The sequence below is a fragment of the Polyergus mexicanus genome, unplaced genomic scaffold (assembly GCF_030449975.1).
Source record: "Polyergus mexicanus isolate NDT 795.1 unplaced genomic scaffold, iyPolMexi1.0 SCAF_21, whole genome shotgun sequence".
Taxonomy (NCBI): Eukaryota; Metazoa; Arthropoda; class Insecta; order Hymenoptera; family Formicidae; genus Polyergus; species Polyergus mexicanus.
The window spans coordinates 4,803,064-4,826,026 of record NW_027223341.1 but is presented as its reverse complement, the minus strand read 5'-3'; the positions used below and the strand labels follow the sequence as shown (position 1 = coordinate 4,826,026).

General features: G+C 32.7%; 3 protein-coding genes across 8 annotated transcripts; all 3 read right to left on the bottom strand.

Moving 5' to 3' along the window:
- Positions 1-9,842: 9,842 nt before the first annotated feature.
- On the bottom strand, positions 9,843-13,385 carry LOC138942088 (uncharacterized). The gene is made up of 8 exons (XM_070312126.1): positions 13,153-13,385; positions 12,800-13,032; positions 12,619-12,723; positions 12,433-12,516; positions 12,080-12,345; positions 11,576-11,735; positions 11,386-11,489; positions 9,843-11,300 (listed from the first exon to the last, which is right to left on the bottom strand). The coding sequence occupies exons 3-8, from the start codon at positions 12,668-12,670 to the stop codon at positions 11,292-11,294; spliced, it is 675 nt and encodes a 224-aa protein (XP_070168227.1). The 5' UTR covers positions 12,671-12,723; positions 12,800-13,032; positions 13,153-13,385; the 3' UTR covers positions 9,843-11,291.
- Positions 13,386-14,659: 1,274 nt separating this feature from the next.
- On the bottom strand, positions 14,660-21,855 carry LOC138942058 (uncharacterized protein PF3D7_1120600-like). Its single transcript, XM_070312091.1, has 3 exons — positions 21,777-21,855; positions 16,434-16,538; positions 14,660-15,570 (listed from the first exon to the last, which is right to left on the bottom strand). The coding sequence occupies exon 3, from the start codon at positions 15,557-15,559 to the stop codon at positions 14,660-14,662; it is 900 nt and encodes a 299-aa protein (XP_070168192.1). The 5' UTR covers positions 15,560-15,570; positions 16,434-16,538; positions 21,777-21,855.
- On the bottom strand, positions 17,394-21,446 carry LOC138941990 (uncharacterized). 6 transcript variants are annotated; one of them, XM_070311999.1, is made up of 9 exons: positions 21,358-21,446; positions 21,134-21,191; positions 20,541-20,591; positions 20,204-20,329; positions 19,600-19,719; positions 19,025-19,156; positions 18,481-18,668; positions 18,232-18,391; positions 17,398-17,949 (listed from the first exon to the last, which is right to left on the bottom strand). In XM_070311999.1, the coding sequence occupies exons 5-9, from the start codon at positions 19,634-19,636 to the stop codon at positions 17,819-17,821; spliced, it is 648 nt and encodes a 215-aa protein (XP_070168100.1). In that variant the 5' UTR covers positions 19,637-19,719; positions 20,204-20,329; positions 20,541-20,591; positions 21,134-21,191; positions 21,358-21,446; the 3' UTR covers positions 17,398-17,818. The 6 variants fall into 6 exon arrangements, with proteins under 6 accessions (XP_070168102.1, XP_070168103.1, XP_070168101.1 ...); XM_070312001.1 differs by lacking the exons at positions 21,134-21,191; positions 21,358-21,446 and having other exon boundaries at positions 17,394-17,946; positions 18,259-18,391; positions 20,541-20,640; XM_070312002.1 differs by lacking the exons at positions 21,134-21,191; positions 21,358-21,446 and having other exon boundaries at positions 17,394-17,949; positions 18,259-18,391; positions 20,541-20,639.
- Positions 21,856-22,963: the final 1,108 nt, after the last annotated feature.

Here is a 22,963-nt window from a genome sequence, read left to right as displayed (position 1 = left end):
AAGCTTTTCATCTTCTTTTTCTAATTATAAGCGATTACAGCAAATCTGACAGCAAGAAATCACAGTTGTAACAGCCTTTTCTTAAATCTTCTTCTTCTTCTCTTTTGACTGTCAGACTTCCGTAGGAATTATCTATACGCCAATCACTAGTTATGCTGTAACTTTCGATAAATCATATAAGTAAGTCTTTCTTCATGGCGAAGCCGTGCAATAGACGAAATATCCTAGTATTATTTGAGAAAGCCAATGTTGGTATGTCCAGTGTAATGTCAAAAGCGATTCTGCGCAGCTGAGTGATAAGCAGGTTCGAGTCATCATGTAAGTTTGGACAATGGAAGAAGATGTGGTTCATATCTTGGAAAAGGTGCCCACATGAGCATTCCGCAGAGTCAGAAATATTCTTATCAAAAAGATGGCCCTTCGCTGTCGTATGGTAAGATCTCAATCTTGAAATGAAGGTGACAATAGGTCTAGTAAGATCCTCCCTAATATTCTTGTCGTTATACCACGGTGGAGCGAGAACGTCACGCACGTGATTAAAATATCTTTTCCCTTTATGAAGACTCTCGGTAAGAATTGTTTGTGATGCTCTGCCCTTGGATATGGCTTTAAACTTGGAATAGAGGTTGGTGTAATGACATTTGCTAAGGAGGAAAGTATCAGGAAGACGCAAAGACTCCTTGGCCAGAATATCCGCCCTCTCGTTGCCGGGGATACCCCTATGACTGGGGATCCAAAAAAGATGCACTATCAAAGCTTGTTTGAAACATTCGGAGAGCAAGCTCCTGATTTTAAGAATTCCATGATGCGTTATACCGGTAGACACCGGATTGTCTAGGCTAGACAATACACTTAATGAATCCGAAAAAATTACAGCTCTTCTAGTTTTCCCCTCCAGAACAATATCAATCGCGTTTTGAATGGCGAATGCTTCCGCCTCAAAGATGGTGCAGTTATTGTTTATTCTTTCTTTATGCTCTAAATCGAGCTCCGGAGAGAATACAGCAAATCCAGCTCTGTTATCCAACTCTGACCGAGATCCGTCGGTGTAAAATGAGGCATCATATTTTAAGGAGGATGTGAGGCGTTCAAAGGAGGAGGCGGGGTCAATGTCCGCCGCAACCCGATGCCCTAGATCCGTGTTAATCGCAGGATTGAGATGTCTGCATTCGTACGGGAATTCGAGGTAACCCGGCAGATGAAAAGTATCCGTCTGCCCAAAGAGCTCTCGGCAACCAGTAGGTCGCAAAGATCCTCTATCAACCGTCTCAATGGATGAGAACGCCTAGCCATGACTTTCGCCAGGAATCTCAGAGTGAGGCCCTGCCAACGTGCATCCAGCGGGAACTCTCCGTTGATATCCAGACGGACATTGGTGGGAGTGGTGGTCATAAGACCGGAGACAGCTCTTAATGCCGCATATTGTAGGCGACTGATTTTCAAATAGAGGATTTCATCCAGGGGATTAAAGGACTGGCATCCCCAGTCTAGTAAAGGTCTGATAAAGCCTTTATAAACATTAAGTAAGTTGGTGGGATGAGCGCCCCATCTGATACCTGTCATAGCTTTGAGGATGTTTAGTCTTGGCATGTTTCGATTCCTTACGTGGTTAATATGTGCCTTCCAGTTGAGTTCGGAATCTAACACGACGCCCAAGAAACGCGTCGCCGGCGAAAACTGTATGTTGCCGTTGCCAACTTTAAGCTGGAAATTATGTTTTTTCATGAGTGTACGGAGGTTGCGTGGCCTAAGTGTTGAGAAGATAACGTAGCTTGACTTGGAGGGGGAGATAACAAGCCCCAGGTTTACAAAAAATTGATATAAACTTTCCAATGCGTCGTTCATATGATCCCTGACAGGCTCCAGCAGACTATCCGAGCAATATATAGCAATGTCGTCCGCATAGTACAATATATTCACAGTATCAGGCAAGACCTTGTGTGACAAGGCGATATATAAATTGAACAATATAGGGCTAAGGATGGAGCCCTGAGGCAGACCGATGATGGTGTCGCGACTCTGTAAATTGATGCCCGCAGCGTAGCCAATAAGATGTCTACGGGAAGTCAAGGCTTTAATAAATTTAAGAATTTTTGGAGGAAGCCCATATCTCGAGAGAAGTATTGTTAATATCTCCGGACGAACCCTATCAAAAGCTCCTTCAATATCAAAAAATGCAGCACCGGTAAATCTGCGGGCTTTATTAGAAATGTGTAGTCAACATGTAGATGCTATCCGTGCAGGAAAGCCCCCTCCTAAAGCCAAATTGGGAACTGCAGAAAAGCGAACCCCTCTCTGCCTACCATTCAATTCTTTTATGGATCAGCCTTTCGAAAATTTTTAGTAAATTGTTAGCCAGCGATATAGGTCTTAAAGAGTCCTTACGGCCAGGTTTCGGTATAAAGACCACGAAATACTCATTCCATTGATGTGGGTATGTACCCTTGTTAAACATTAAATTAAAAATTTTTAGGATGAGAAGGTGGAGTACATCCGGGAATTTTTTAATTATTTTGTTAGATATAAGATCCGGACCGGGTGAGGTTTTTGTTTTCAACGTAGTAATGGCTTCGTAATATTCTTGTTTAGAGAATGGGGTGAGGAGGAACTCCTTGTTACCATTGTAGCCTACGTTAGGGAGACCCGACACGAAATCCCGGATGTCCAGCGCGGGGCCAGGGATTGAGGGGGCCAGCTTATTAAAGGCGTCAAAGAAAACGCTCTCCGAGATGTGAGAATGAGGCAAGTTGTTAGTGTTTCTATTTGCGAAGGACCTGATATATTTCCATACGGTTGTGATAGGCGTATTAATATCTAAGGAAGAGCAAAACTCTTGAAAAGCGAGTTTCTTTTTCTTATTAAAAAATTTTGATGAGTGTTTCCTGTATTCAAGAAGTTCTGATAAATTACTTAATGATGGCAATGACTTAAATTTTCTAAAGATCTGATTCTTTTTTAAAATTATCTCTTTGCACTCTTCATCCCACCATGCAGTAGGAGGCTTTCCCCTAATGTTGTTGGAAGGAAGCTTTTTTGCGCCAGCAGTTAAAAATGCCAGATGTATAGCATTGATTAGGCTATCATAGGCATTATCCAAATCCTTGCCGAAATCATGAGTCTGCTCAACATATTTAGAGCATTCTAATTGAAAGGCAGGCCAATCGACCTTAGAAATGGTGAAGGAAGGCCGACCGTAAGAAGGCTTTGTATAGTTACTGACAACAGAAATCATAATAGGAAAGTGGTCGCTACCGTAGTTGTTTTCGAGAACACACCAGGAGCACCTTGGAACGATAGGAGAGGCCAAAGTTATGTCTAGAGCGGAGGCGGTTGAAAGATCAACAGAAGCTCACGTATGGCTTCCGTCATTGAGACAGGAAAATTCAGCCGATAAGATAGCACTTTCAAGCTTGCGCCCCTCCACGTCCGGACCCAGCAGCTCCGGCGATCATAGGGCACTCTTCCCGTTCAAATCTCCACATACAACGATAGGATCATAGTTAGACAAACAACGGAAAACAGATTGCCAGGCACATGCTTCGGTATGCAAGTAGTTACTACCACGTGGTGGACTATAAAGTGAACAAACAAAGATGAATTTATCTGGTCTAAGCCATATTTTACCCAATATAAACTCTATGTTATTGCGATTACAAATGAGACCCATATCATTGTCAGCAATTTGTGAGAATCTAAATCTCTTGTCAACGAGTATGGCCACGCCTCCGCCGAGACTGTAACGGGGTCACTTTTCGCGAGTGCGTGGATAAACTCGGTCGGGATCAGGGCTCGTGAAAAGGTGAGACACACGAAAGATTTAGATATTGTCTTTATTTGCCTCTTTCGGCAATGGTCGATTTACAATAGTGCGCGTGCGGTGGATGGTGTAACGCGCTAGATATAATGCGCGTAGATTATTCGGTGCGCGATGTTCGATATATCGAACCGCTTACAATATTTGTAAAGCCGTGTTTATTTTGACGGTACGCGAAACGTGTAAGAAATCGGGCGCGGTCGGTCGGCGCGTGTACGGCAAGGCCGTGTTTATTTTGACGGCGCGCGAGACGCGCAAGAAATTGGGCGCGGTCGGTCGGCGCGTATACGGCAAGGCCGTGTTTATTTTGACGGCGCGCGGAATAGAATGAAATATTAGGCGGCAGGTATTTCGGCGCGATAATTATAATTCGCTAGTATTAATGTGGTCGCGGGATTAATCGCGTGTTCCCAGTGGTCGGGGAAGGCGAGCGGAGATCGAGTACCCTCGACCGGGCGGAGAACTCTCCGTCCCTGCTTCCGTTCACGGAGTTGAGGATAGCGTGGCGGAGTCGAGAAAACTCGACGGGGCAGCGAACTCGCAAACCCACGGTCCGGCTAGCTGGAGCGGTCGAATGATAGACCGTAGTCGAGGAGAGCGGCGAACACTCCGCTCTCGTTGAGTCGGTCGGATTTGTGTCAGGAGTTCGGAGACTGCACGGAAGCCGAGAATGCTCGGCGGAGGCTGCGAACTCGTCAACCTCACGTTCCGTCGTTGCTACGATTTTCAGGATCGGTTCTGGTATCTCGGAGCGTACTGCTCGAGCGGATTCAGGAATCGTTCTGGTCCCGAGATGCCGAAACGCTGTCTTCTTATACCCGAGCGTCTATCGGTAATTGCGTCGTTCGCCCCCGGGTGGGGATAACGACGCGTTGTTTTCGGTGGGTAAATTACGGTAAACGCGTCGCTTCCCCTGGGCGAAACGACGCGGAGTTTCGGCGGGTGACGCTCGGGATCTTCCGGCAGCGCTCGGCGATGCTCGGTCTTCGGCGTAACGGCGGCCGTATAACGGCCGTATGGTTGTTTATCACAACCGCGGTTTTGAGAGATTAAAAAAGGGCGCTAGGCGCCTCTGCCACTGCCCGGCTGGTGTTCGCCGGGCGGCAGACTTCCGGCTGGCTACGTGCCGGGTAACGATGGGGGGTGCATCGTTACAAGACGATTTCGATCACGTGAATACAAGTCAAAATTATTAACACGGGGACGAAAATGTTCATCCAGTCTCGTTTCGCAAAGTGAGGCAATGTTGACCTTATGTTTGTCCAGGAGAAAAACAAGTTCTGGTATTCTCCTTTGCATAGAGCGACAGTTCCATTGAAGGATATTAATATTCATGTTATAAATTATTTAGAAAAGGTGATGTTATGCCAATTGTCAAGAGTAGAGGGTACTCCTCAGAAGAAGAGCTCCCATTTGTGACAAGATATCTGTTTGTATGTTCTCAGCCACAGAAAACTTCTTTTGGCAATCGCGAATCCAATCATATAATATTTCAGAATTGGAAGCAAGTGCATTACGATCATTGACCGGAGAAATGGAGGTTGAAATAGAAGAGCTTTTACGGATAACTGTTTTGTTGCTTGGACAGTTGTTAATGTTTATGTCCTGTATGAAGTTACAAGAAGTAGGACGGAAAGACGTGGAAGGAGATTTAATTAATGAGAGCTCCGGTCCATGTCTTTTGTGTTGTGATCCAACATCTTGACTTTTACGGTTAATAGATGGCTTAGCGGGTAAGCCATCTGTAGAGAACTGAGGTTTGACAATGCTAGGGAAACGTTTCACACTATCCTCCGAAGAGGGTATAGAAAGATTGAAATGGCTGCATGATTATTCCTAGACACCGCTTCCGCATAGGACTTTGGAAGGGCATATGGGAGAAATTCCCCTAAAGTGGGAAGAGGATGCGAGCGGGTATAATTATCCCCGGCTTGTTGTGATTGAGGATCTGCTCTCTCCAGCATTGACATGGCTTCGGACTGCGAAATGCCATGGAATGCCATGAACTTTTTTATTCGCCTCTGTTTTTGGAAAATGGGGCAGGAATTGGATGATGCCTCATGCACAGTTTCGTTATCTGGCAATTTATGCCTTTTGCAATTGATGCATGACGGACTTTCGGCCGAACACGGCTCATTAACATTATTACTGTTATCATGAGATGATACAAGCTTACCGCAACGCTGGCACACTGCATTTCTGTCCGAAGCTCGACAGAACCTAGCAACATGCCCAAATCGCTGGCATCTTTGGCATCTTCTAACCTTCTCAATGAATGGTGTCAAATAGCACCTCTTTCCCATGTATATAACGTTGGGCGGGACTGATAGTGTTCTGAAACGTTCTAAAACAACATATGTATCAGACTCTGTATATTTAGTTGAAGAAATATTCTTGCTGTCTCGAGTGCGAATAGGTTTTTTGAGTCTAACAGCCTCAAATGGAGGCTGCCATAGAATGTTCCACTCCGGTGGTGGACGGACATTTTTAATTAGATCTTCTGGAGAGTCATCATCATCGACACCTCTAATTATGAATTGTCTAATGATTTTATAATTAGGCACGTATGCTATCAATGTCTCGAAGGGAAATATGATATTAGATTTTTCATTGAAAGTATCGCAGAATTTATTCGCCGCGTTGCCATCGGGGAACGCTACCGAGAATTTATTCTTCCCTATTGTTTTTAAGTCGAATGCGGACAAGAAATTGGCAATATGCCTGTTTATACGTTTGCCAAAAACGATTATGCCGTACGTACCGTTATTGGATGCTAGATTAGCGTTGGAAGTGTTATTGTCAAGGTTATCTATACCTATTTTTGTGTTGTTGTTTGTCTCGGTGGCATCGGAATACCGAGCCTGAGAGGGGGGAGGAGGCCTGAGGAGAATTTTTTCCATATGGATTATAAACGGAGATTTAACATTTAGATCATATTTATTTTGCAAACGAGGGTCTGTAATACGAACAGAATCCAAGGAGGATCTTTTGGGAGGAAGAGGGCTTCTTAATGCAGAAGACTGGCTCCTCTTGCGATTGCGATATATTATATCGCGAAGTTGTTCAGCAACCTCATCTTCATGGCTCGTCCCTATGGACTGGGAAGCGTTTCGCGAAACGCTTTCAGGAGGACCGTCATCATCCACCTCCATGTTTATGTGTATTATGTGTGGTAGATCTCGTATGATATGCGTATGTGCGAGTTAGTACGCAGTTTTCATCAGAGGACAATGGCCGAGGCCACACTTACGCGGCAATGTTAGATATTTCAGGCCGGGAGGCTCAAACGCACCGCACTATGCACGTCTCGTTCAAGAGACGGAAAACTATCAACAGGATATCACACTCTCGAGTCCGAACGATGGCCCGTAGATCTCTAGATTAGCAAACTATCGATTAGCACTAAGCCACGATGTTCTCTCGCCGAAAGAACAGACGGAAGTCCCCTTTTCTTAAATATATCAACAGTCAGAATGTATGAATATTCAGATGCGATACGCTTGATCGAAATGTGCGCAAAAGAAATGTGCGTAAAAGAAATGTGCGCAAAAGAAACGTGCGCGAAAGAAATGTGCGCGAAAGAAATGTGCGCAAAAGAACTGTGTGTAAACGAACAGTAACAAATGTTTATTTACCAAATGAAATTAATAATAAATGTCAAAAAATTTCAAAATTATACATGCATACATGCGTGTATGTATTTTAAATTATACAAAAATATGTGTTGTGTCCAAAAGCAACGTGTCCAATTGAACGGTGCGCAAATAAAATGTGTCTAATCGAACCGTACGCAATTGAAAAGTGTCCAATCGAACGGTGCGCAACTTTATGTTTCTAATATCACAGTGTGCGATTGCAACGTGTCTAATTGTACTGTGCGCAAGTGAGTCTCTCCCGCCAAACATATCTGGAATTTTTGGAAGAAAATCTGCCAGATTTTTTAGAAGAAGTATCATTATTAGAGAGAAACAAGATCGTGTTTCAACAAGATGGTGCTGGGCCACACAACGCCAGGATCGTTACAAATTATTTAAACGAGCAGTTTCCTGGACGTTGGATGGGTCGGTATGGCCCAATACATTGGCCTGCAAGATCACCGGATCTCAACCCATTAGATTTTTTTTATGGGGATATTGCAAGGAAGTCATTTACAAAACGCTTCCCGAGGATATCGATGATCTACATACAAGATTGCGACATGCAATTTGGAATATCGACGAAGAAATAATGGAAAACGTCGAAAAAAAATGTATTAAAACGCATGAGAGCTTGCGTTAGGATGGATGATGTTAATTTTGAGCACCTTTTATAAAATATTTTCGACTTTAAACCAATCCGCTCTTTTCAGAGCGACCAAAGACAATCCGCTCTTTTCAGAGCGACCAACACATTTCTACGTGGAACACTTTGTATTCGCAGAGACATAAAAATAATTTTTCTCATGTCTCGCTTGCGCAAAAAGGCAAAACGAGTAATAAATTAAATTATTAAACAAAAACGATGTTATTATGAGTGGCCTTCACTTGGACACAGTACAATTGGACACGGTGCAAATGGACACGTTACAAATGGACACGAGATTGTGCACACGGTTCAATTGGACACAGTAATTTTGGATACAGTAGCTTTTGGACACATAAGAAAATACGCATCGTTTACTTGGACACCGCTCAATTGGACACTGTTCATTTGGACACCGTTCGTTTGGACACAGAAAGATGCGCACCGTTCATTTGGACACCGTTCGTTTGGACACCGTTATTTGCCCACCGTTCGTTTGGACACCGTTCATTTGCCCACCGTTCGTTTGGATACCGTTCATTTGCCCACCGTTCGTTTGGACACCGTTCATTTGTACACAGAAACATGCGCACTGTTTGTTTGAATATGTAACAGATGGAGAGAAATAAAAATCATTTTGGGAAAATATAATCCCAGACAGCACAAGGATGTCCTTAGGACGTCCAAAGGGCATCCAGGACATACATGTAGGATATCCTGAGGATGTCCTATTTTAATCCTCGGATTTCCTCTGGATGTCCTGAGGAAGAATAAATGATAGCCGTATACTAGCCTCTGGAGAATCCAGGGAGATCCTGTGGAACATCCTAAGGATTTCTATGGGATATGTTGGGGATATTCTTCGTACGTTTCAGGGAGCAAATTTTGAAAATTGTGTCCTGTTATTTATTGCCAGTACTGAACATCTAATATTGAAAATAATTCACGTTCTTTGATATTTGAGACTTTTGTAGTCTACATGAATATTAAGTTTGGCCTCTGGGTTTGAGTCGTGTAAATTCTTTATTTGATTTCTAAGTTTCGTGAACATTTCAGTTTACTTCATCAAGAAAAAAATATCAGGTTGTTTTTGATGAAGTGAAATGTTTACGAAACAAGAATCAAATGAAGAATTAATGCGGCACAAATTTGGAAGTCAAAGTTAGCCAAATCTAAAATTCATTTTATATATACTATAGATTTTCAATACTGGCAACAAAGAAATGCAATCTAAACTGTGTTCTTGTACTGCTTAATATTTGCAAACCAATCATGTAAGATGATCTAAGCACTTAGTACATTAAATAGAAGGCACTGACTGCAGTGAAAAATAATTGATTGAAAAGATGTCGAATTCAATTGGACATATTTGATGTTTAATCGACTTATTTCAATTATTTCTCACTGGGGTATCTCTTTTCCTACATTACCTCCGTTATCTTTTTTTTATTTAACATATTAAATAATGTGTCATCTTACATGTAGTTAGTTTCAAAATATTAGACAATAAGAATGCATATCTAAAATTTTTTTAAATATTTTGTTATATATCACTTTAGAATATTTATTCAAAACACAAAATTACAAAAACAAACTATTTCGTATTGTGTTACATCTGAACTTTTTTTTTATTGTTTTTAAATCATATTGAATAATTACAAACAAATTATATTAATTTATTAATTATGTTAATTATGTGTAAAAATTACAAGTACTTGTAATTTACAAAAAACAAAATTTGGTAGAAAACGGCTCAGTAATGATAAACTTATATCTTTAACTTATATCCTTTAAGTAAGTTTATTTGCATAAAAATGCATGTTTTTTTTGTGCAAATAAATTTATGCGAAAAAACTTGAAATTATACTTAAATTTAAAGTTAAACTTTAAACTAAAATTAAAAGAAACGTATATAAGAATTTTTCTATTAAATTACAGCATAACTGATATATAAAATATGTGAACGCTTTCAACATTTACACTAAATTTATATTCACAAAATAGAGAAAAAAATAAATGTACGTTATTCTTTTTACTTTGTATGTAAAAACTTATGCAAATTTTAAAATATGAATTTTAAATAAAAAGTAAGATAAATTAACAGGAACTTCTCTAATTAATTTAATTAGTTACTAATTAATCTAATTAAACTAATATATAAAATATATGAATACTATCGTGATATAATTTATAAAAAATAAAATTGTACTTAACTCTCGTAAGAATAAACAGACTAGTAATTGTAAACAAATTAAGATTACTTTCCAGATAATGACAAATCGACGTAAGTATCAAAGTCAGTATTTCTATTTTTGTTTCTTATACAATCAAAGTAATAAAGGCAAAATGACTTTTGTATCAATTTGTCGCTAACTAGAAAGCAACCTGAGTAAACTTGTAACTATAAGAACATTTAAGCAAATTTGTTTGCATTTGAAATAAAAAAAGAAGTAAGTTTTTTTTGTTTTATGCAAATAAACTTATGAAAATTAAAACAAATTTATAGGAATTATTCTATCCAATTATATTTTAACTGATAGAAAATATCTTATAATGTAAAGATTCATTAATATTTTTAGAAAACAATGAAATTGCACTTGACTTTTATAAAAATACATTTAAAAAAATGTAATTATGGATAATTTCATTTTTGTAAGTGATATATAAAATAAACTTTACAATACTAGCAATTACCTCTCTGAAATACAAGTATTCCACATTAAATATTATCTCACAACTAGGAGCAGCTTCGTCATGTTCTTCATATACAGCTTCTTCAATATGATTCTCATTACATATTGACGTAAACATTTAAATTTTGTTTTTCTATTAGATAATTCCGATAATTCTAACTTAATCACATTCTAATCACAGAAAAAAACAATAAATTATCAGATGACTACAAATTTAGCAAAAAACTGATATTTAGTACAAATAGATATAAAAATCTTTCTTGCACGTAAAATAATAGAAAAAATAACAGTAAATATTTTTGTGATTTGTTTCGTTTTACAAGAAACAATCTGTTGATCTACACGCATAAAATGTCTCAAATCGCACAAATTCGTTTAGTCCATTTTGGTTTTGATTGTATGATATTAATAAGCTTGATATGCCTACTCTGGAATGTTAATATATCACTTCTCTCTTTCAATATTCATCATATGAAACATATATAATAATTTATATATTTGTGTCATCCGTCCTGTAAAAATTAATTTAAAAAAAATTAATTAATAACTTATTTAATAAATATTGTGCATTTACTTAGAAAATTTGTAAAAACTTACTTGTTTTTTTTTTACATAACGTTCATTCGCATGTCGTAACCAAGATTTAATTGGTTCGGAAATACAATGATCTGTTGCTTCCGCAAACCGAATTCGTATAACACCTAAAAAATAAAAAATAAAATAAATTTTATTTATGAATAAATATTGTTTATATCGTGTATATTCAAATACTTAATTATTTACTCACTAAATATAATTTTTCGTAGCTGTAAATCATAAAATATTCGTTTCTTTTTTCCTCCAACATAACTAAATGTAGCAGCTAACTTATCCGACATTAGTATTCGTAAAAGATTAAAAGTGATTCCTTTGACATTATTTCCCCTAATACGTGATAGCTGCTTAATCTATAAAAATGAAAATATGTAAGAAAGATTCCAATAAGTAAAATGTTTGCCGGTAGATTGGCAAAAATTCAGTCAAAACTTGGCAGCAGATTCGGTGCCATCTATGTCCACATTAAACTCGTTTTCTAACAACAGTTTGTTGAAATAATTTGAGATTCGCGGCAGATCGTGTGTGCTCGATTTCTACGGCTAATCTGCTGTATTTTGTTATCAGATTCTGTTACATTTCTATTAACATTCTGCTAACTAAATTTGTAGCAGACACTTGACAAAATCTATTTCCATAGATTTGACTATCAGGGATATAATTCTATATTTAATCAAATTTTTTAGAATACACTTACTAATTCTTTGCGATTAATAGTATTATCAATTAACGATTTTTCTAATTTTTCCAGGTCTTCAATATTATCAATTGGGAAGTTATCCATTAAACATTGTTCTGTCATTTCTTTTTCCAAAATTTCCTCATGCAAAAAACATTTATCAAGTTTCTGTAATATGATATCAAATCTATTGTTCATAAGTCTTCCTTGTTCTTCTAATAAAGATATTTTGAATCCTATATCTGTCAGTTTTCTTATTACATAACGTTGAAAATTAGAGTTTGCTAAAAATATAAAATAAAATTACTGAAATATAAAATTAATAAAACAAAATCATTAAAACAGATTCATTAATTAAATTTAGCACTTACATGAACTATTATCGTTTTTAGTTTTGTAACGTTTGTCAGGAGATTCGTCATCATATATAATTTGTTCATCTTTATCAAGTATTGCTACAAAAGGTCTCCCAATATATTAAATATATAAAATATTTAAGAAAGTCTGTTAATATATTTTTAAAAATATAATATCCTTATTATAATTATAAAAATTACCTTCACAATTGTCAATAACCAAATTATTATACGTTTCTTTATTTATTTCCATTAAATTAGTATTTGTTTTTTCCAATTCTTTTTCTTTGTGAACAGATATCTTTTCTATGTTTCAATATAAATAAGAATAGTTAAAATATTGTGTTATAGAAAAAATATATATTATCTATTTTTTACTTACTTCCTAATTGCTTCGACTCATTTTTGTATCACGTGCATCTTTTTGTGGAATTTTAGGGTAGGGTGATAACTGAATCCTTTCGTCATCAGTAGCGTTATCATCGCTACTTGATATTACTTTCTTGGCCCTATTCTTTCGAGATTTTTTTAACTCTTCAGAGCCATCGCTCTCTGAATTTATGTCTGATATAAATTCTGCTTTCTTTAATTTTAGTAATCCTTTCTCATATGTGTCTAAATAGGATATATAATTTATTAATGCTTAACGGTTAAAAAAAACTTATTATATATGTACTTTTAATTTAATAATAACTTTTTAAATTATATAACACTTGTTTTATTTATGTTACTTACTTGCAGTAGCTAATATCCTTTTTATATTATATGTAGGCCAATTATCTTGAGGTAAAATATTTTTTTTCACAGCTTTTATAAATCTCGCATGCGAAGTAAATTGTGGCCAATGAGCACTATTTTTATCTTTTATTAACCAGGAGGTAGGAATCATTTGTAAACCATCTTCAAACTCGACAATAGAGTATAATTCTTCCATGATGAAATTCTTTACTATATTTATCCTTCAAACATATTTGAAATTATTGATGCAGCAATGGGAAGACTGCAAACTTATTATCTTTTATTAATGGTAGTTTAACATATTTTGTTTTAACATTTTCTATTGGCCACATCTTTAATTCTGATAAGTTCTCTACAATAAATATTCCTATAAGAGACGAAGGACAAGGAATATCATACAAATCTTTTCTATGACAGAATTCATGGCCTATAATGACATTTGTATTAAGCTCTTTACAATAAGCAATATTTTTTACTTCAATAATTTTTCCATCTCTTAAACCACAACAATTATCTGCCAATGTATCAATGCGTATTGTTGTATTTAAGCATCTCATTATTTGATATTGAGGATTATAGCAATCTTCTATTAAAGGACCTTTTGTATGAGTAGATTTGAAATCTACCAAAAAATGAGAACATGTTATTTCAGATTCTTGTGCTTGGTTGAGCTTATTTTGTTCATATTCAATGTATCTGCGAATAATTTGTTCTAATGGTTTATCAGGTTTTTTTAATAATTTTTTTAACGTTTGTAAGTAATTTTCATATTTAAAAGAACTAAAATAATCTAATGTTCCAAACTTTTTTACATCTTGTACTATATGAATAAGTCCATGTATATTATGTGAAATATTATGTACACCATATAATAACTTGAATGATGATACAAAATGTTGAAGAAGATCGTGAGCATAATTAATAAAGTCTTGTAACTTTGAGGAACATAATATTCTAATTGCCACATGTAGCACTAAAAAATGGTCATATAAATTCTTTTGAAGAAAAGATTTGAAAGCTATAGGGCCAATGTATAATAGCAAATTTCTAAATTCTGTAGCCTTCCATAGTTTCACTAAAGTAAGTGATCTTGGTTTACGTGCAAATTCGCATGGCATATATAATTTTAATACATTTTCTAGCTGCCATGAGATTGCTTCAACTTTTCTGTGTCGTAAACGAATTTTAAGTTCTCCAAATAACCATATGTACAATAATTTTCGCATAACTCCTAAACAAACAAGATGCATATAATCCATAGGTACATTGTGCACAAGATCAAAATTTGGAATTTCTGAGAGAATTGAATATCCAATGTGATAATTTTCATCTCTTCTTAAACGGAAATCTGCGTCTATCCGTAGTTGCGCATTCATTTCAGGAAAACACATTTTGCCTTTAATATAACTGCCTTCGGTAATGCATTTCGTACAACTTGAATAACCGTTATGTCCTTTTATCTTCAATATGAATGCTTTTGCTGGCGCATCACATATAATCGAATCTATTGTACATAGAATATTTTCATTATTAATAATAATTCCTTCTTCACATAATATTTTTGTATCATCCACAAATTTTCTAAGAAATTCATTTGAGTTAGACGGTTTTTGTATGCCATAATAAACACCAATAACAAAAACTTTTGTCGTTGCGATGATTTGGATAATGGTAATCCATCGATATTTATAGATATTTTAATATTAGTAGTATTTCTTGAAATCGATGATATAGCATTTAATATTGCTTTTGACAAACCAAAGTGATAATAATGACCATCACCACAAACATCTGTATCAGTATTTCGAGGAGAATGTACAAGACTTCTTGGATCAAATGGAATATCAAAATGACAATTTTGACATGTATATTGTTTTATACCTTTTAATAACAAACGCAATGATGATTGTGGAATGTATTCCGTAACTGCCCAATCAGCTAAAAACTTTTTAAAATCAATATTTTGATCTGATCCACTATTTGAATCATTACTTTCTATAACATTGTATGTAACATCTTGCAAGACTCTAATGTTATGGTCAAAAAACTCAGATTCTCTTAATATTGTATCATTATCAGATACAAAATTTTCGTCTTGTAATTCATTTTCATTTCGTAATTCATTTTCGTCTTGTAATTCATTTTCATTTCGTAATTCATTTTCGTTTTGTAATTCATTTTCGTTTTGAAATTCATTTTCATCTTCTAATTCATTTTTATTTTGTAATTCATTTTCCTTTTCTAATTCATTTTTATTTTGTAATTTATTTTTATAAAGCGATGTCAAATCGGATGTTGATGGTTTATCAAAAGATTCCATTATAAATTCTGTTTCCAACTTTATTATTTTCATTCTATGTGAGGAACTAGTTGCACGTTTGTATAAAGGTTTTTCCCGTGACATATTTTGTATATCTATAAACGATTTAACAATCATATTTAAGATAAATTTTGGGAAGGATGATGCGCAGTGTGTAAAACAGACATCACCAATCAGATTGCTTAGTTAAGGAGAATTAGGATAGATTTGACTCATCTGCTTGGTGATTCATTTTACTGTGTGTGCATTTGGGACTTATTCTAAAATTGAAATTTTAGAATAAGTCCCAAATGCACACACAGTAAAATGAATCACCAAGCAGATGAGTCAAATCTATCCTAATTCTCCTTAACTAAACAATCTGATTGGTAATGTCTGTTTTACACACTGCGCATCATCTTTCCCAAAATTTAATTTGAAAAAAGGTTTTAAAATATAATTGAATATATATGTGGATAATTGATCTGTGAATTTGTTCCACTAATTGAATATAATAATCCATTTTGCTTTTCAAGATTGCTTTTCAAGAATACTATTTAAATATGATGTAAAGTATTGCGATCTCTCTATGTTACGCTTTAAAAAATACTTTCAAAAAAAACAAAATTCTTCATTTTATTTCTCAGACAAATTATTCTGCATCTTTAAATTTCTATAACAATGTTTAAGAGTGTCTATACCCTTAGGGCCACTGTACAAGCTTTTCCGTAACACGTTACGTTACATTAAGTACTGACCATAAACCTACATTCTTACGTGATCTTGAACTTCAGTCAACATACAAAGAAAAGTAACATAGTAATGTTTTTGTTACGTTACGATTTGTGCGTTGACTTAAGTTTAAGATTATGTACAAATCTAGGTTTACGGTCAGTACTTAACATAACGTAACGTGTTATGGAAAAGTTTGTGCGGTGGCCCTTATATATATATATATATATATAGGATAATATTTTACCTCTATTGTGCCAATAATAATTTTAGGTAAATATCCCAACTTTCCACACAATATCACTTTGAGTATCTTTTGTCTTTCCCACTTTCACAAATGCCACGACTCGCACTATAAAAAAATACAGAAAATATATAATAATGTATATATAATGTATTTATATTAGCTGGGCTCAGTTGATTTTTATTTTTAATTAATATGGGGTGTTTCCCAGCCAGGAACATAAATCGACACAAGTCGACTTGTAGGATGATTTTCGTAAGCTGATATTGTATTGAAAATCGTTTTTACTCAAATTTTAAAATGCTACATAGATTTATGATTACCAAATAAACAAATCTTAATTCGTGATTATAAATTTAAGACTGCTATGAAAATCACCGAAAAGACTTGTATCGACTTGTATCGACTTGCGTTCTTTGTTGGAAAGCGTGTGACTCATCCCAGTGAGCAATATGTTATCAAAAGAAATTCATAAAGTACTCAAGTTTAAGAGTCGGACTTCCGAAAACACCATCAAAATGATAATATTATGATATCAATAAGTCCTCCAATGCGTCGATTTTAGAGGAAAGAAAGACATCATATAATTGACATCTAAAAGAATTCCACAATCTGACTTCTTTTAAATATCAAAAAAATGTCACCGTTAAGAACCGTTCTATTTGTAGTATTATATTTTTGGGCGAGTTTTTTAATTCATCGATTGATCAATCTCATGATGCGCAAGGACAGCAAAGTCCTGGATTTGCTACATTTGTGCATCATGGGATTAATCAATCGATGAATTAAAAAACGCCCTTTACATTTTTTTATTTAAAGAAAAATATAACTCTTAGTATACATTTTTTAATAACATTTTATTAGAACTTTGCAAAATACAACATTTGCTAAATTATTTTTGTATAATAAAAATAACTTTTTATAATACAATCAATTTGATAATAAAATAAAAAATTTGCCATATAATTGCACATAGATTATTATTGACAATGAAATGCTTTATTCTATTTAAAATGAAAAAAATTTATAATATTGCATGAAAGAAAAACAAATATAAGCATATACATATACCATATATGTACTTTAGTATTGCTAAAAAAATTTCAATTTTATCTTTATAAGAAAAATGTAAGTATATCTTTATGAAAAAATGTAAAGTAAACGAAATAAATCGTTATTACAAAAACTAAATTTGAGTATGCGAACATGCTGCTTGACGTTAAACAATAATGTACGCATTTACATAAATATTTGTGAAAAACAATATATTAAATTGAGCAGCCTTCAATCAAATAATAAAGGAAAATAATAATTAATATCACACAAAATACGTCTTTTTCGCCTTAGAAAAAATCTTTTTTAAATATTTTTGAAACTTTTTTCTTCTTCTATTTCTTCTTTTCACTGGCGTGTCTCTTGGAGTTTTGATTAATCCTATCTCCAGCATGCTGAAGCCAATTTTTTATTACATTTTGGACAGAATGCGAAGAAATTTTTTCTCTAATATCGATGATTACTTCTGAAAAAATTTTGTTACAAAAATTAAATGATAAAGTGATTAAAATAAAATTATTAAAATTATAAATTATAAATTTTATTATACATTTATTATATATTTTCAGTATAAATATATTTTCTTGCTATTAATGATCAATTTTTATTTTCATAAAAACATAATAACAAAATAAAAAAATAGCATTACATATGTGCGCGCGCGCGTGAGTAATGCTTTTTAATTAAATAATATTAATATATTATTAATTCTGATATATTAAAATAAAATATAAGAAAACATAAATACCGATAATGACGTCAACAAATTTCATACATCTCGTTTCAACAGTTTTTTTCTGTCCTGTCCATGAAAGTTTGTACGCCAAATTATCAGTTAAAGTAAGTTTCAGTGCGTTTCTTACATGTTGTTCTGCATCTTTCCCTCCTACAGTTTTAATTAATTTTTTCTGTAAAAACATGTAATTTTATTATTATACATATATACATTTGTTTTTTAAATTTAATTGTACTTACATATTAGATAAAGTGTACTTACATATTGCAACAAAGATACGGAGTCTTGTATTAATAATTTGTTAAATTTCTCTAGTGCTTCTGGTGTTCCAATTGGTAAGTTTAAATTTGTAGTATTTTTTTGTGAAGAATGTGGGTGTTCATCTAATAATAATTGTTGGATCGTAATTAACAATCGTATAATCTTTTGAATGTCATCGCGACAACCATCTATATTTAACAAAATTTATAATATTTAATACATATGCATATTAATTATATATATGTGTATATATATATATATATATATATATATATATATATATATATATATATACATATATACATATATATATATATGGAGAGAGAGCGAGAGAGAGAGAATCAACTAATATGCACAAAGAAATAATAAAATAAATCTATTTATATATTTTCAAAAGTAAAAAATATAAAGAAAAGTTGTCTAACACAAAAATTTATTGAAAAAAAAAAAAAAACACTAAATACATTTTAAATCATATTTATTATAATATTAAATCATATATTTATTAAAATATTAATTATAAAACAATTATCTCTATACTTACTGCAACACAATTCATGCAATTCTTTTTTTCCCTCTCTGTTTATATTTTCTGCATTCTCTTCGTAGATAATAATTGATTTTTGTCGATCGGTTAGATGAAATATTGATTGTGAATAGTTGATTGGTTGTGCATCTATTAAAAGAAACAAAAATTATAATGAAAATTATATAAATATTATAAAATACAAACATTTTATTTATAATCATTTTATTTATTATAATCTAGATAAAATTTAAAATTTTATTAATTGCTATTTAACTTTAATCTACAAATTGTATATAATTTTACTTGCAGTATTTATCTAAATAAATAATACTAAAATAAATGTAGAATATTTTCCATATTCTACAATTAGAAAAAAATTGTAATATTTTATTTTTAAACATTAACAACTAACTTTATACAATATATTTAACAGATATTTTGCAATATTAACAAAATTATAAAAGAAAAATGTGTAGAAAATAAAAGAAATAAAAATAGAGAAAAATTTGTAATAATTTAAAGACATTGATAAAATCTGTTATATACTTAATAAGCCTGCTATATACAGAAAACAATAATAATTTTCTCACTTGTTTCTTTTACTTGTACATCCAAGTTAGATTCCATATCGAAGCTATCCAAGTATAATATTTGACTTTCTTCATGTTCCTCATAATTGTTTATATCATTATTTAATAATTCAGACTTTCCTGTAAATAGAAAATATTCTCATTAGCATCACTTATTTCAATATTTTGTAAAAATTTATAAGCTTTAAGAAGCCTTTTATTTTTCTGACTCACGGATAACTTTTTAAAATTTTTGCGTAATGACATTTTTAATTTATAAAAATAATGTAATGTATAAAATATAAAGATATTAAGAATAAAAATAAAAAAATTCAAAATTAGAAAATAATAAAATATAAGTTACTTTATAGTTACTTTACCTTTTGTTTATACTTTTTTGAAAAGTTTAATTTTTATTTCAATTTCGCATCCAATAAAGAACTCAAACTCGAAAATCAAACCTAATATATATAAATAATTATTTTTCTGAATATATAAGTAATTATTTTTCTGAATAAATGTTATTTATATGCATCAAAATTAAGAAAAAGTTAACTTCAACATGACACATGACACTATATACATTAACGTGCATAATATCAAACAAAATGTTAATTATTCTTACCTGATATTTAATTCTTTCTTCTTCCTTTTCTCTTCCTTTCTCTCTTTCTCTCTCTCTCTCTCTCTCTCTCTTTCTCTCTCTCTCTCTCTCCCTTTATCTGTCTTTGCTTTTGGTTCTTCGTCTCTTCTTTAATTTGAAAAAATTTATATAGATTAATTATATATTTTACATATATGTGTATATAAATATATATATAATATATTGTTTTATGAATATATGGTTTTGAATAATATGTTTATTACTATTATACTTTTTAAAAATCACAATAAAAAATTAATGCAATGCAACAGTAGTTGCAGCCTAATGAGTACGTCTTGATCTGGATATTTAAACATACTTATTAGGTAGCTTTAGTGTTGCGTTGCACGTTGCAGGTCATAGTGAGTACCTATAGCTTAAGAGTAATTTATTTTGAAATTTTAAGCGTTTATATTTTTGTGATACATATCGCAAATCATAATGTACATATCAAGGATAAAGTGGTACAATGTGTATTTCAATAAGAAAAATAAAATAATTTTGGCATTTTATTATATTTATTCTATATTGCAATTTCTATATTGCTCTGCTTACCAGAAAAGTTGGGTTTTATATTTGCAAGAAACACGCATATTGCAATCATAAAAATGTATATATATATATATATATATATATATATATATATAGACTACAATAAAAAAGAATTTTTATGATTGCAATATGCGTGTTTCTTGCAAATATAAAACCCAACTTCTCTGGTAAGCAGAGCAATATAGAAATTGCAATATAGAATAAATATAATAAAATGCCAAAATTATTTTATTTTTCTTATTGAAATACACATTGTACCACTTTATCCTTGATATGTACATTATGATTTGCGATATGTATCACAAAAATATAAACGCTTAAAATTTCAAAATAAATTACTCTTAGGCTATAGGTACTCACTATGACCTGATAAATCCTATCCGATTCTGATGTTAAAACAGGGTTTAAAATGCCCAGACTATGAATAAAAAAAATTTATAATTTTGAAACATGTGCTTTTTGAAGATATAACCTAACTTCTTAGATTGGATATAGACATAACAAAAATATATATGAAAATATTAATCTATTTTATACTCAAATACATATTTAATAATATTTATAATTTAAGAAAAAAAGATTACCTTAAAAACGTTAATATTGAAGAAATGCTATCTTTCTGAAATCCAAAGCACGCAGTGGCACGCAGTTCACACTAGACACGGGGTCTCTAGTTCACATTTCTTGCGCATGTGTGCGGCGTTCGTAAAATATCTAAAATAGCACGCTTGCTAGAGATTTTAGAGATATCTATGAAGAGATATCATAAAGAGCTCTTCTGAAAGATATCTTAAAAAAGATAACTTACTGATATCATTTCTAAGAAAATTTAATTAAGTCTTTAAAAAGTCCTCTTAAAGAGCTCATCCTCTCAATAATGCTCACTGGGATATTACACTTCCACATGCGTCATATCCGACTCATTCCATCTTTATGCGTAATGAATTAGTTTACAGTTTTATTTAATGAATTAGTTTACAGCTTTGTTTGTTTTATTACTTACCAAAACTTTCGTTCACTGCGACGATATTGTTGTCTCGCACGTGCACTGTTCTGCCTGCTAGTACTCGCCCGCCATGATACTATTTCCCGAATATGATATTTGCGCATGCGCGTTTACTAACCCTAACAGCACATGATATCATTCGAATATTCTATACTTGTACTGTGAACATACGTTACAGATATAATATACTGAGAATATTCTATAACATCACTTATAGTATATTATTTCTCGTATATTCTCAGAATATATTTTTAATATCTCTTATAGTATATTATTTCTCGTATATTCTCAGAATAAACTTTTAATATCTCTTATAGTACATTATTTCTCGTATATTCTCAGAATATACCTTTACTATCTCTTACAGTATATTATTTTTCATATATTCTCAGAATATACTTTTGAATTACGCGAATTTATTTATTAGCGGATATATATGTAGCATGTCATTTTAGATACGTAATTTCCGGTGTTGCCGGCATTTATCTCTTCTTGTACATCTGGTGACGACGTGCGATTATACACATTGTGATTAATCACAGGTAATCCTTTTCTTTTTAAACTACACTACTAAACATAAAAGATACTTCCGCATGAAAGATATTTTTCATATTTTTTATTCATACTTAATCATTTTCGATAAAATACTTTGCTACTGCAAAATAACCTCAAAATCGGATATTTTAAAATTTGTTTATTTATCGTAAGTTTATATTTCATAGATAAAAAATATTTTTATTATTATCTAACACTCTCGTTATATTTCAACATTGCCACAAAAAAAGCGCAATCTATTTCTATACAAAACTCTACGTATATGTATAGAAAGCACACATATACAGCTGTGATACAAAGCAAGAAATAAGTACAATAATCTTTAAAAAATTTACATTTTTATTTCCTTTACATCTTATGTCTTTCTACTTTTTTCTTACTTATTTATGTACACTGCTCATCAATGATTTGTTCCGTTGTTATAGTACACTGCATGAAGCAACAAGCAACAGAATAGAACGAGTCATTGATGGACGTGTATACCTTCCATATGTGTCTCTTATAATTTTTGAAATAACATTAGATCTAAATGTTTACAATCACATTTTTGAATTGATTTACATCATAAATATGTATAGAAATACTATTGTACAATGTTTTTAAATCAGTTTAAAAATATGATGGTAAAC

What these genes read in the sequence shown, in the direction of transcription:
- LOC138942088 (XM_070312126.1), bottom strand. Translation starts at nt 12,670, where the DNA reads ATGGAAATAAATAAAGAAACGTATAATAATTTGGTTATTGACAATTGT. An exon ending in GGTTATTGACAATTGTGAAG is followed by an intron (nt 12,517 to 12,618) that starts GTAATTTTTATA and finishes GACCTTTTGTAG; the next exon opens with CAATACTTGATAAAGATGAA. An exon ending in TAAAAACGATAATAGTTCAT is followed by an intron (nt 12,346 to 12,432) that starts GTAAGTGCTAAA and finishes TTATATTTTTAG; the next exon opens with CAAACTCTAATTTTCAACGT.
- LOC138942058 (XM_070312091.1), bottom strand. Translation starts at nt 15,559, where the DNA reads ATGTCACGGGAAAAACCTTTATACAAACGTGCAACTAGTTCCTCACAT.
- LOC138941990 (XM_070311999.1), bottom strand. Translation starts at nt 19,636, where the DNA reads ATGGAATCTAACTTGGATGTACAAGTAAAAGAAACAA. An exon ending in ATTGCATGAATTGTGTTGCA is followed by an intron (nt 18,669 to 19,024) that starts GTAAGTATAGAG and finishes TGTTAAATATAG; the next exon opens with ATGGTTGTCGCGATGACATT. An exon ending in ATTTGTTGACGTCATTATCG is followed by an intron (nt 17,950 to 18,231) that starts GTATTTATGTTT and finishes AAATTTTTTCAG; the next exon opens with AAGTAATCATCGATATTAGA.